We start from the raw sequence: 12,334 nt of genomic DNA, 5'->3' as shown, positions 1-12,334 counted from the left end.
GTGTTTAACCTGGGTAAAATGTGGTATAAAAAATTATTCTCTAATTTTGTTATAGTTATGTCCTTATGTCTTGAGAGTTTAAATAATGAGTGGAATTTTTCTTGAAAATATTTAGTGATGCAGGAAATAATTTATAGAGGGTAAACTTCAAGTATCTGGTGACTGGGAAAATAAGAAAAGATGCTATGTAAACAGCTCTTATTTCCATAGAAAACTAACTAGGTAACAAACATAGCAAGTTACTGAAAGCTAGGATCCCTTACACTATGTTCTGCAACACTTAACTTAGCAGCCTTGCATCCCATCCCCTTAAAAAAAATACCAGGTTTAGAAACTACAGAATGTTGTATGTTCACCACATAGGACTGTTAATTGTCCAGTATTTACTACCAAGAAGTATTGATTCGTGTACTTGCACAAGGTAAACATTCCTTGGTCTTGTCAGTTTGTTGATCTAACCTAAAATTATGTTCAGTTGAACCCTGAAATTTGTGAGTTTCCTAATTTATGGATACTTCAATTATCCATTTTACTGATGGGCCTACCATGAAAAACTTACATTAGTGCTTCTCAAACTTTCTAATATGGCAGATCATAAATTTTTCCGTTGTGCCAGCGTCCATTGTAGGTTGCCATCTTAGGTATATTAAAAATGCGATAAATTGCAAAAATATATTTTTAATAGAAAATACTAAAAGATATTACTGAAATTCAGTTATGGAAAACAAACAAATAATCTTTACTAATATTTATTAAATAAGCATATGATAGAGTGGATAGGGGAACAATGTGGCAGATGTTGCAAGTATATGGAATAGGTGGTAAGTTACTAAATGTTGTAAAGAGTTTTTATGAGGATAGTGAGGCTCAGGTTAGGGTGTGTAGAAGAGAGGGAGACTACTTCCTGGTAAAAGTAGGTCTTAGACAGGGATGTGTAATGTCATCATGGTTATTTAATATATTTATAGATGGGGTTGTAAAAGAAGTAAATGCTAGGGTGTTCAGGAGAGGGGTGGGATTAAATTATGGGGAATTAAATACAAAATGGGAATTGACACAGTTACTTTTTGCTGATGATACTGTGCTTATGGGAGATTCTAAAGAAAAATTGCAAAGGTTAGTGGATGAGTTTGGGAGTGTGTGTAAAGGTAGAAAGTTGAAAGTGAACATAGTAAAAAAGTAAGGTCATGATGAGGGTATCAAATGATTTAGATAAAGAAAAATTGGATATTAAATTGGGGAGGAGGAATGTTTTCAGATACTTGGGAGTTGACGTGTCGGCGGATGGATTTATGAAGGATGAGGTTAATCATAGAATTGATGAGGGAAAAAGGCGAGTGGTGCGTTGAGGTATATTTGGAGACAAAAAACATTATCTATGGAGGCAAAGAAGGGAATGTATGAAAGTATAGTAGTACCAACACTTATACGGGTGTGAAGCTTGGGTTGTGAATGCAGCAGCGAGGCGGCGGTTGGAGGTTGTGGAGGTGTCCTGTCTAAGGGCAATGTGTGGTGTAAATATTATGCAGAAAATTCGGAGTGTGGAAATTAGGAGGAGGTGTGGAGTTAATAAAAGTATTAGAGGGCTGAAGAGGGGTTGTTGAGGTGGTTTGGTCATTTAGAGAGAATGGATCAAAGTAGAATGACATGGAGAGCGTATAAATCTGTAGGGGAAGGAAGGCGGGGTAGGGGTCGTCCTCGAAAAGGTTGGAAGGAAGAGGTAAGGGAGGTTTTGTGGGCGAGGGGCTTGGACTTCCAGCAGGCATGCATGAGCGTGTTTGATAAGAGTGAATGGAGACAAATGGTATTTGGAACCTGACAATCTGTTGGAGTGTGAGCAGGGTAATATTTAGTGAAGGGATTCAGGGAAACCGGTTAGTTTTATATAGCCGGACTTGAGTCCTGGAAATGGGAAGTACAATGCTTGCACTTTGAAGGAGGGGTTTGGGATATTAGCAGTTTGGAGGGATATGTTGTGTATCTTTGTAGGTACATGCTTCTAAACTGTTGTATTCTGAACACCTGCAAAAACAGTGATTAAGTGTGAGTGAGGTGAAGGTGTTGAATGATGATTAAAGTATTTTCTTTTTGGGGATTTTCCTTCTTTTTGGGTCACTTTGCCTCGGTGGGAGATGGCCGACTTAAAAAAAAAAAAAATTACAGCTTACTGTTATTAGTGCAACAGGTGAGCCTGCTTCCTATTTACCAGCTTATCAAACAGTGACCCCATTGAGATAAGTGACACTAACACGCGAGATCAGATGTACATACTGTTCCTGTACTGGTCTTAATGACATTCATGGTTGAGAAAGGTACTGTATTGAGGAAAATGGGGGGGGGGGAAGCTTTCGGAGAATTTTCAGCAAGTTCAGGATATTCTGCTTTTACTTTAATCCAAAAGGAATTGTTATAATCAAAACTAAGCAAAAAAACCCAGCAGGGTAATCAAAAAGGAAGCAAGTGATGCTACAGCTTCAAAACTCCGTCTTCAATCCTTCGTCAGCAGCCAGCTCCAGTAATTTTTCTTCCACAGTAAATGGGTTTTCTATCCATCTAGTTACTTTCCATGTATCATCTACTGGAAAGTAGAACTTAGAATGCTTAGCTAAATTTGCTGGGTGTTTAGAGATGTTGCATCAAAGTCTTCTGCATTGGCAATGGTTGCTGCAGATTTGTGAAACTTATTAAAACAAACAATACATGTGACACTTCACATATATTGTTTACGGTTAAAACTTGATTTTACTGACGTACCCTAATTTAGTACCCAGTAATGTAAAATGGATTGGCAGTCACGTTAATGTACTCGTTAATTTTACGGTACATTAAGATAAGCCGTGTAAGTGTAAGCCAATTTCTAAGTGCTTCTTACATACACCAAGTCAAACACACAAACATCTTTTTATAGTTGGATAAAAGTCAAATAGATTTGGGTATCATGATTCAAAAAAGTTACATTTTTACACAATTTATCAGAATTTAAACTTATTATAATTTGAGCTGTATAACCCTTGCAGTTTAGTTTATTATTATTATGTATAATAATTATAATTTGAAATAAATAGTACATTAATTCATTGTTACAATGATTATTTTGTATTTTAATTTTAAATTAATACTTACATTCTCAGATTTGATAGCAGGCAGATGCATACATAACACAGGTCACAGGCTCATCTGGTGGAAGAATCTGTGTATACCTATCCAGAAAATTCTGCTTTCGAGGTCTGTTGGCCACATGTGACTGGAGCTTGTCCAAGTGTCTCATTTTCATGTTTATGCTGTAGTGTGACCCAAATATCTCCATGATCTTGAATTCACTTGGAAATATGTGAGCTTTGGCACTGTGACATATCAGCATTATTCTTCCAAAAATGGGCTATTTTCTTTCCTGTATACCAGTGACACTGCTAACCAGGTATTGGTGCTTTAGACAGTGGTCCATGGACCACTTTCAGAAGCTCTGGCCTAGATTATTTGAATGTTTTTTCATGATGCAAGTTTTTTATTTTACTTTTATGCACAACCCCTAAACTGAAAGCAAACCATAGCATTTTGTTCAAAATGTGGTTGCAGGGGTTGAATCACAGCTCCTTATGGCATGAAGGCACCTCCATTGAGGGGACAACAAAAAACTGCTCTTAAATCTTCAGGATTGTTTTTTTTTTTTTTTTTTTTGCATATTTTATTGGGAAGCACTAAACCCATAGAGGTTATATGACACCCGGGAGAGGAGGCAATGAGATCCGATTCAACTAACAAGAGGACAAGCCCACTGGAGCAACAGCCTTTCACTGGCATCAAGATACCTCCCTCGAGCTTATCTCTTTTTCAAAGAATTACTTTGTGCAATACTTGGTATGTACATGGAAAGATGCATTATAAAAGTATGTATGAAGAAATTTATACTTAATAGCCAGATATTAGAATAGTTTAAATTTAGCACTGTTATGACTGTAATAATAATAATAGTTTAAATAAATTTTTTTTTTTTTTTTTTTTTTTTAAACAAGTCGGCCGTCTCCCACCGAGGCAGGGTGACCCAAAAAAGAAAGAAAATCCCCAAAAAGAAAATACTTTCATCATCATTCAACACTTTCACCACACTCGCACATTATCACTGTTTTTGCAGAGGTGCTCAGAATACAACAGTCTAGAAGCATACACATATAAAGATACACAACATATCCCTCCAAACTGCCAATATCCCAAACCCCTCCTTTAAAGTGCAGGCATTGTACTTCCCATTTCCAGGACTCAAGTCCGACTATATGAAAATAACCGGTTTCCCTGAATCCCTTCACTAAATATTACCCTGCTCACACTCCAACAGATCGTCAGGTCCCAAGTACCATTCGTCTCCATTCACTCCTATCTAACACGCTCACGCACGCTTGCTGGAAGTCCAAGCCCCTTACCCACAAAACCTCCTTTACCCCCTCTCTCCAACCCTTTCGAGGACGACCCCTACCCCACCTTCCTTCCCCTATAGATTTATATGCTTTCCATGTCATTCTACTGTGATCCATTCTCTCTAAATGACCAAACCACCTCAACAACCCCTCTTCTGCCCTCTGACTAATACTTTTATTAACTCCACACCTTCTCCTAATTTCCACACTCCGAATTTTCTGCATAATATTTACACCACACATTGCCCTTAAACAGGACATCTCCGCTGCCTCCAACCGTCTCCTCGCTGCTGCATTTACCACCCAAGCTTCACACCCATATAAGAGTGTTGGTACTACTATACTTTCATACATTCCCTTCTTTGCCTCCATAGATAACGTTTTTTGACTCCACATATACCTCAACGCACCACTCACCTTTTTTCCCTCATCAATTCTATGATTAACCTCATCCTTCATAAATCCATCCGCCGACACGTCAACTCCCAAGTATCTGAAAACATTCACTTCTTCCATACTCCTCCTCCCCAATTTGATATCCAATTTTTCTTTATCTAAATCATTTGACACCCTCATCACCTTACTCTTTTCTATGTTCACTTTCAACTTTCTACCTTTACACACATTCCCAAACTCATCCACTAACCTTTGCAATTTTTCTTTAGAATCTCCCATAAGCACAGTATCATCAGCAAAAAGTAACTGTGTCAATTCCCATTTTGAATTTGATTCCCCATAATTTAATCCCACCCCTCTCCCAAACACCCTAGCATTTACTTCCTTTACAACCCCATCTATAAATATATTAAACAACCATGGTGACATTACACATCCCTGTCTAAGACCTACTTTTACCGGGAAGTAGTCTCCCTCTCTTCTACACACCCTAACCTGAGCCTCACTATCCTCATAAAAACTCTTTACAGCATTTAATAACTTACCACCTATTCCATATACTTGCAACATCTGCCACATTGCTCCTCTATCCACTCTATCATATGCCTTTTCTAAATCCATAAATGCAATAAAAACTTCCCTATCTTTATCTAAATACTGTTCACATATATGCTTCAATGTAAACACCTGATCTACACATCCCCTACCCACTCTAAAACCTCCTTGCTCATCCGCAATCCTACATTCTGTCTTACCTCTAATTCTTTCAATTATAACCCTACCGTACACTTTTCCTGGTATACTCAGTAAGCTTATTCCTCTATAATTTTTACAGTCTCTTTTGTCCCCTTTCCCTTTATATAAAGGGACTATACATGCTCTCTGCCAATCCCTAGGTACCTTCCCCTCTTTCATACATTTATTAAACAAAAGTACCAACCACTCCAACACTATATCCCCCCCTGCTTTTAACATTTCTGTCATGATCCCATCAGTTCCAGCTGCTTTACCCCCTTTCATTTTACGTAATGCCTCACGTACCTCCCCCACACTTACATTCTGCTCTTCTTCACTCCTAAAAGATGGTATACCTCCCTGACCAGTGCATGAAATTACTGCCTCTGTTTCTTCCTTAACATTTAAAAGTTCCTCAAAATATTCTCGCCATCTTCCCAATACCTCCATCTCCCCATCTACTAACTCCCCTACTCTGTTTTTAACTGACAAATCCATATTTTCCCTAGGCTTTCTTAACTTGTTTAACTCACTCCAAAATTTTTTCTTATTTTCATTAAAATTTCTTGACAGTGCCTCTCCCACTCTATCATCTGCTCTCCTTTTGCACTCTCTCACCACTCTCTTTACCTTTCTTTTACTCTCCATATACTCTGCTCTTCTTATAACACTTCTGCTTTGTAAAAACCTCTCATAAGCTACCTTTTTCTCTTTTATCACACCCTTTACTTCATCATTCCACCAATCACTCCTCTTTCCTCCTGCCCCCACCCTCCTATAACCACAAACTTCTGCCCCACATTCTAATACTGCATTTTTAAAACTATTCCAACCCTCTTCAACCCCCCCACTACTCATCTTTGCACTAGCCCACCTTTCTGCCAATAGTCGCTTATATCTCACCCGAACTTCCTCCTCCCTTAGTTTATACACTTTCACCTCCCTCTTACTTGTTGTTGCCACCTTCCTCTTTTCCCATCTACCTCTTACTCTAACTGTAGCTACAACTAAATAATGATCCGATATATCAGTTGCCCCTCTATAAACATGTACATCCTGGAGCCTACCCATCAACCTTTTATCCACCAATACATAATCTAATAAACTACTTTCATTACGTGCTACATCATACCTTGTATATTTATTTATCCTCTTTTTCATAAAATATGTATTACTTATTACCAAATTTCTTTCTACACATAGCTCAATTAAAGGCTCCCCATTTACATTTACCCCTGGCACCCCAAATTTACCTACTACTCCCTCCATAACATTTTTACCCACTTTAGCATTAAAATCCCCAACCACCATTACTCTCACACTTGATTCAAAACTCCCCACGCATTCACTCAACATTTCCCAAAATCTCTCTCTCTCCTCTACACTTCTCTCTTCTCCAGGTGCATACACGCTTATTATAACCCACTTTTCACATCCAATCTTTATTTTACTCCACATAATCCTTGAATTAATACATTTATAGTCCCTCTTTTCCTGCCATAGCTTATCCTTCAACATTATTGCTACTCCTTCTTTAGCTCTAACTCTATTTGAAACCCCTGACCTAATCCCATTTATTCCTCTCCACTGAAACTCTCCCACCCCCTTCAGCTTTGTTTCACTTAAAGCCAGGACATCCAGCTTCTTCTCATTCATAACATCCACAATCATCTCTTTCTTATCATCTGCACAACATCCACGCACATTCAGACTTCCCACTTTGACAATTTTCTTCTTCTTATTCTTTTTAGTAATCTTTACAGGAAAAGGGGTTACTAGCCCATTGTTCCCGGCATTTTAGTTGACTTTTACAACACGCATGGCTTACGGAGGAAAGATTCTTATTCCACTTCCCCATGGATATAAAAGGAAAATTAATAAGACCAAGAACTATTAAGATAAAATCAAAGAAAACTCAGATGAGTGTGTATAAATAAATGTGTACATGTATGTGTAGTGTGACCTAAGTGTAAGTAGAAGTAGCAAGACATGCCTGTAATCTTGCATATTTATGAGACAGACAAAAGACATCAGCAATCCTACCATCATGTAAAACAATCACAGGCTTCGTTTTACACTCACTTGGCAGGACGGTAGTACCTCCCTGGGTGGTTGCTGTCTACCAACCTACTACACTTAAATAAATAAATACCTTTTATAATATAGAACTTGATATTCTGCACATTAGGTACAAAAATAGCCATTCTTGACAATGTGAAAGAATGTACTATATTCCTCAACAGGGGCCCCAATCTCCTTTCTAAAAGAACAATAAGCATACATGTGAAAAGTTTAACTTATTCAGGTGAGTTTGAAGTCCTGAATGACCCATGCAGGTTTAGCTTTATAAATATACACAATAAAATGTCGTAAAAGAGAAGGAATTTAAAAATAATTCACAAAACATGCTAATTTTTATTAATATATAATTCCACCTGAAACCTACTGGTATGTCATAAAAAAAAATTTGTATTATTTTAATAAAGAGTTCATAACTCCATTAACAATCCTTAAAGAAAATCTAAGATCACTCCTGTGTGGGGTTCATCACTTGAGCAACGACCACTTGAGCTGCTCTCGGGCTGACTGCAACACCTGTGTAAGAAATACATGACAATTAAATTTTCCTTTGTATATGCATTACTTCAATGGCTTTATAAATATTTAATGTTTTCATAACTATGCTGTAATTATTCGGTAAAAAAAATCTGAAAATTGATAAGCAATGAAAACTCAAACTACCAAAACAATTGGCTAGTAAGAAAAGCTGTAAGAGCATCAGTAACTAAATTTATAGCAGAAAATTGCAAAAACAAAGCAAGCCACTAAGCATACACCAATACTGCAAACCAGACTACGTCACCTTTTAATATGCACACTGCAAAAGTGTTAATTTATCATCTTGTTGTACACAAAATAAAAGCTATCTTTAAACTGTTAGTCATTGCTGATTTCTGCAACTTTGGTACATGTACCTCTAGACTCACCTGTGAGAAACAAATCAAGCTGGTTAGATAAAAGTGAACTTATACTATGATGAGCTGAAAATGAGTACAGTGGAACCTCGATTTTTGTGATTAATCTGTTAGAAAAGTATGATGAAAACCGAATCGTAGAAAACTGAAGCAATATTTCCCATAAGAAATAATGTAAATCCAATTAATCTGTTCCAGAAGACACCCAAAAATATTAACAAAAAATACATTTTGTAGAGACTAACTATAGTTTTACATACAGAAAACAATGAGAAATGAATATAAATGATTAATAAAATGGATAAATGAACATTTAACATCACTTTTACCTTTACTGACGACTCTTGTTGGTGTATGGAAGACGGCAAGGAGGGAAGAGAGAGGAGGAGAGGTTATTGTTTGGAAGGGGAATCCCTGTCCATAAGGAATTCAGGTATCAAGGGCCTATCCAGGGTTACTTCCCTTCTTTGTCTTTTACTGGCACTAGGACCAGCTTGAGTCACTGGACCCGTCGCACAAAAAAATCTGTCCAGAGAAGTTTGTTTTTGGCGTCTCTTTAAGATTTGCCTAAAATGGGACAACACACTGTCACTGAACATGTTGCAAACATGGCTTGCAACAGTTTTGTTAGGGTGATATTTCTCCACAAAACACTGCAACTCATTCCACTTTGTACACATGTCCTTAATCACTGAAGAAGGCACATTCTCCCCTCTCTCTTTCTCCTCCTCTGAAGTAATTTCCTCAGCTGTGGTCTGTTGCTGTTCCAGTTGAAGGTCTTGCAGCTCTTCAGTGGTTAGCTCTTCCCTGTGGTCATCCACCAACTCTTCCACATCCTGGCCACTCACATCCAACCCCATGGACTTCCCCAAAGACACAGTAGATTCCACAACAGACGTAAGGCCGTCAGGGTCAGCCTCAAACCCTTCAAAATCCTTCTCAAGGACACATTCTGGCCACAGTTTTCTCCAAGCAGAGTTCATCGTCCTGGAAGTCACTCCCTACTAAGCCTTAACTATAAGGCTTATGCAATTGAGGATATTGAAGTGATTCCTCCAGGACTATCTTAGGGTCAATTCAGTGTCCGAGGTCACTTCAAAGCACCTTTGAAACAGTGCTTTGGTGTAGAGTTTTTTGAAATTTGAAATGACGTACTGGTCCATGGGCTGGACAAGAGTGGTATTAGGGGGAAAGAACTTCACTGTGGTGAAACTAAACTCCTCCAACAATTGGTCTTCCAAGTCTGGAGGATGAGCAGGAGCATTGTCCATTACCAGGAGGCACTTGAGTGGCAATTGATTTTCCAGGAGGTATTTCTTCACACTCGGGCCAAATACTTCATTGACCCACTCGATGAAAATTTGCCTCGTGACCCATGCCTTATTGTCAGCCTTCCACATCACACACAATTTACTCTTGATGACATTGTTTTTCTTGAACACTTGGGGATTTTCAGAGTGATGCACCAGTAAAGGCTTCACTTTGAAATCCCCATTAGCATTACCACAGAACAAGAGTTAGCCTATCCTTCATGGGCTTGTGTCTTGGCAATGCCTTTTCCTCCTGCGTCAAGTAGGTCCTCTTTGACATTTTCTTCCAAAAAAGGCTTGTTTCGTCACAGCTGAAGACTCACTGGGGAGGAATCCCTCAGCCTCTATGTACTCCTTGAATTCATCAACAAATTCTTCAGCCCCATGTTTGTCTGAACCTGCAGCCTCACCATGTCTTACCACACTGTGTATGCCAGTTCGCTTCTTGAATTTGTCAAACCAGCCTCTGCTGGTTTTAAATTCACTAATAGCAGCACTCATTCCAGGCATTTTCTTTGCGAGATCCGCATGCAACTGCCTTGCCTTTTCGCAAATTATCACCTCCAAAACACTATCTCCTGCTAACCGTTTTTTGTTGATCCACACCAACAACAACTTCTCAATATCTTCAACTGTTTGCGATCTCTGTTTTGTTAGCACATTTACCCCTTTCGCAACATCAGCTTCCTTGATTTCTTGTTTCTTCACCAGGATGGAATTGATCATTGATGTGGACTTCCCGTACATCCTGGCGAGATCGGCCATGCGTACGTCACTTTCGTACTTTGCTACGAGTTCGTTCTTGAATTCTATTGTTTTTCTCGCCTTCTTTATCAAAGAGCTGGCACTCGGAACTTTCTTTAGCCCCATGGTGGCTTATTTAGCAATTGCACTCAATAAACAAGCAGATGAACACTCGGGGTGATGCTCACTCAATGAGAAACAAAGGCAGGCTGAGTCACGAATGCATGGGATGCTTTGTGTGGGTGCTCGATTCCGGGAAATGAATGGCTGAGTCACACGGGAAGGTGGATGAGTTTGGTACAGACCATTTTCAACTGTACGAAAACCGAGTGGATGTACGAAAACTGGGACAAAATTTTGACGAAAAAAGTTGTTGAAAACCAAATCATACAAAAACTAGGGCATACATAAAATGAGGTTTGACTGTATTTTTTACATTAGTAAATATACTGGGCAAAAATTCAAGTACAATATGAGCTAAGTTATTAATGTTCAGCCTCTCCTCACTTAAGGACGGAGATAGGGACCTAAGACCCCGTCGGTAATGAATTCGTCACTCAACGAGGAGCATAGTATAATCATAGTAGGTTTGTGTCAACCACCTTTGATATTGTTTTAATGCCACCTTCACACCATTTATAACATTTCTGGTATATTTTTAAATGTTTATACAGCAGTGTACTGTATATTTTAATAAACAGAATTGAGGAAATCAGCTGTAATATATATTATTTAGGTATAAATACTGGTCAGAGCCCATTGTAAGTCCGAGGTGTCGGTAAACAAGTACGTCGCTAAGTGAGGAGAGGCTGTACACTACATTCACATCAAAAAAGATCCAAGTTAGATGATGCATGGTAAGACTCATTATTTGGAACCTACTGCTTATTCTAAACCCTGACATTTACACCAGTAATTCCATTGGCACTAACATTTTTTACATTAAAACTATTAGTTACTCTTGTAAATACATGTTAAATAGTATAACCCAACTATGATGACATGATCTACTGCCAAATGTTAAATCTACCCAAACCACTGGATAAATTCTGCACTTCCATGATGATCCCACTGCCTCGACTATTCCAAGATTAAACCACTAAGCATCTCCAGGTCAGTGTGCTGTACTTACTATGTAAAATGGGGACACTGAGTGGAAATGTGATGTGAGGTTTTCCCAAAACTATGCAGTATTAAAGCCTTCCACGAACATGCCTTAATTAATTACAGTGAAGGGATCTTGGTCAAAGGAACTGGAATCTTCTTTCCTTTCCTTGGATTAAATCTGACTGCCTCCCATTCCCTATTCCCAAGGTGCTATATGACTCCTACAGGTTTAGCAATCCCTCTTGAAACATAAATATTCAGTATTAGAGTACAAATTCAAAATTAGCATAAGACCTGTGATACTTAAAGTACAAGTGCAAAACTGAATGAAAACTGAGGAATAAAACCAATCACCTTAAAGATCTACCTGAGGGGACTTGTGTTGTTAAAATTTTACATAATTGCAGAACAAGAACAATGCTAACTGTACTCTTCATTATTACATAAGAGGGAGTTCTTCAACAGTAAGAGATGCCATAACAATTATATCAATCAACACTATGGTTTAAAAGAAAATTATAAAGTAAACAAGTAATTTTCAATAATGTTAAAAATAATAACACTATTGTACATCAATGGACTTTTTAAAACTGATAATAATATAGTAATACTTTTATCAGTAAAATTACCTTAGATTTAAGGAAGGCTCTAAACT

The 12,334-nt window shown here is 38.1% G+C and overlaps 1 protein-coding gene across 4 annotated transcripts in view; it reads right to left on the bottom strand.

Annotated features, from left to right (window-relative positions):
• Window positions 1-7,944: 7,944 nt before the first annotated feature.
• The window catches only part of zetaCOP (COPI coat complex subunit zeta), a 42,928-nt gene continuing 38,538 nt past the window's right edge, over window positions 7,945-12,334 (bottom strand). For all 4 annotated transcript variants that reach the window (XM_053790224.2, XM_053790225.2, XM_053790221.2 and 1 more), the window contains one exon: window positions 7,945-8,138. In XM_053790224.2, coding sequence (XP_053646199.1) covers window positions 8,091-8,138 — 48 coding nt within the window. In that variant the 3' untranslated portion in view covers window positions 7,945-8,090. The remainder of the gene's footprint in view (window positions 8,139-12,334) is intronic.

The sequence above is a fragment of the Cherax quadricarinatus genome, chromosome 58 (assembly GCF_038502225.1).
Source record: "Cherax quadricarinatus isolate ZL_2023a chromosome 58, ASM3850222v1, whole genome shotgun sequence".
Classification (NCBI taxonomy): Eukaryota; Metazoa; Arthropoda; class Malacostraca; order Decapoda; family Parastacidae; genus Cherax; species Cherax quadricarinatus.
The sequence above is the reverse complement of the archived record's forward strand: the minus strand, read 5'-3'. Positions and strand labels throughout refer to the sequence as shown.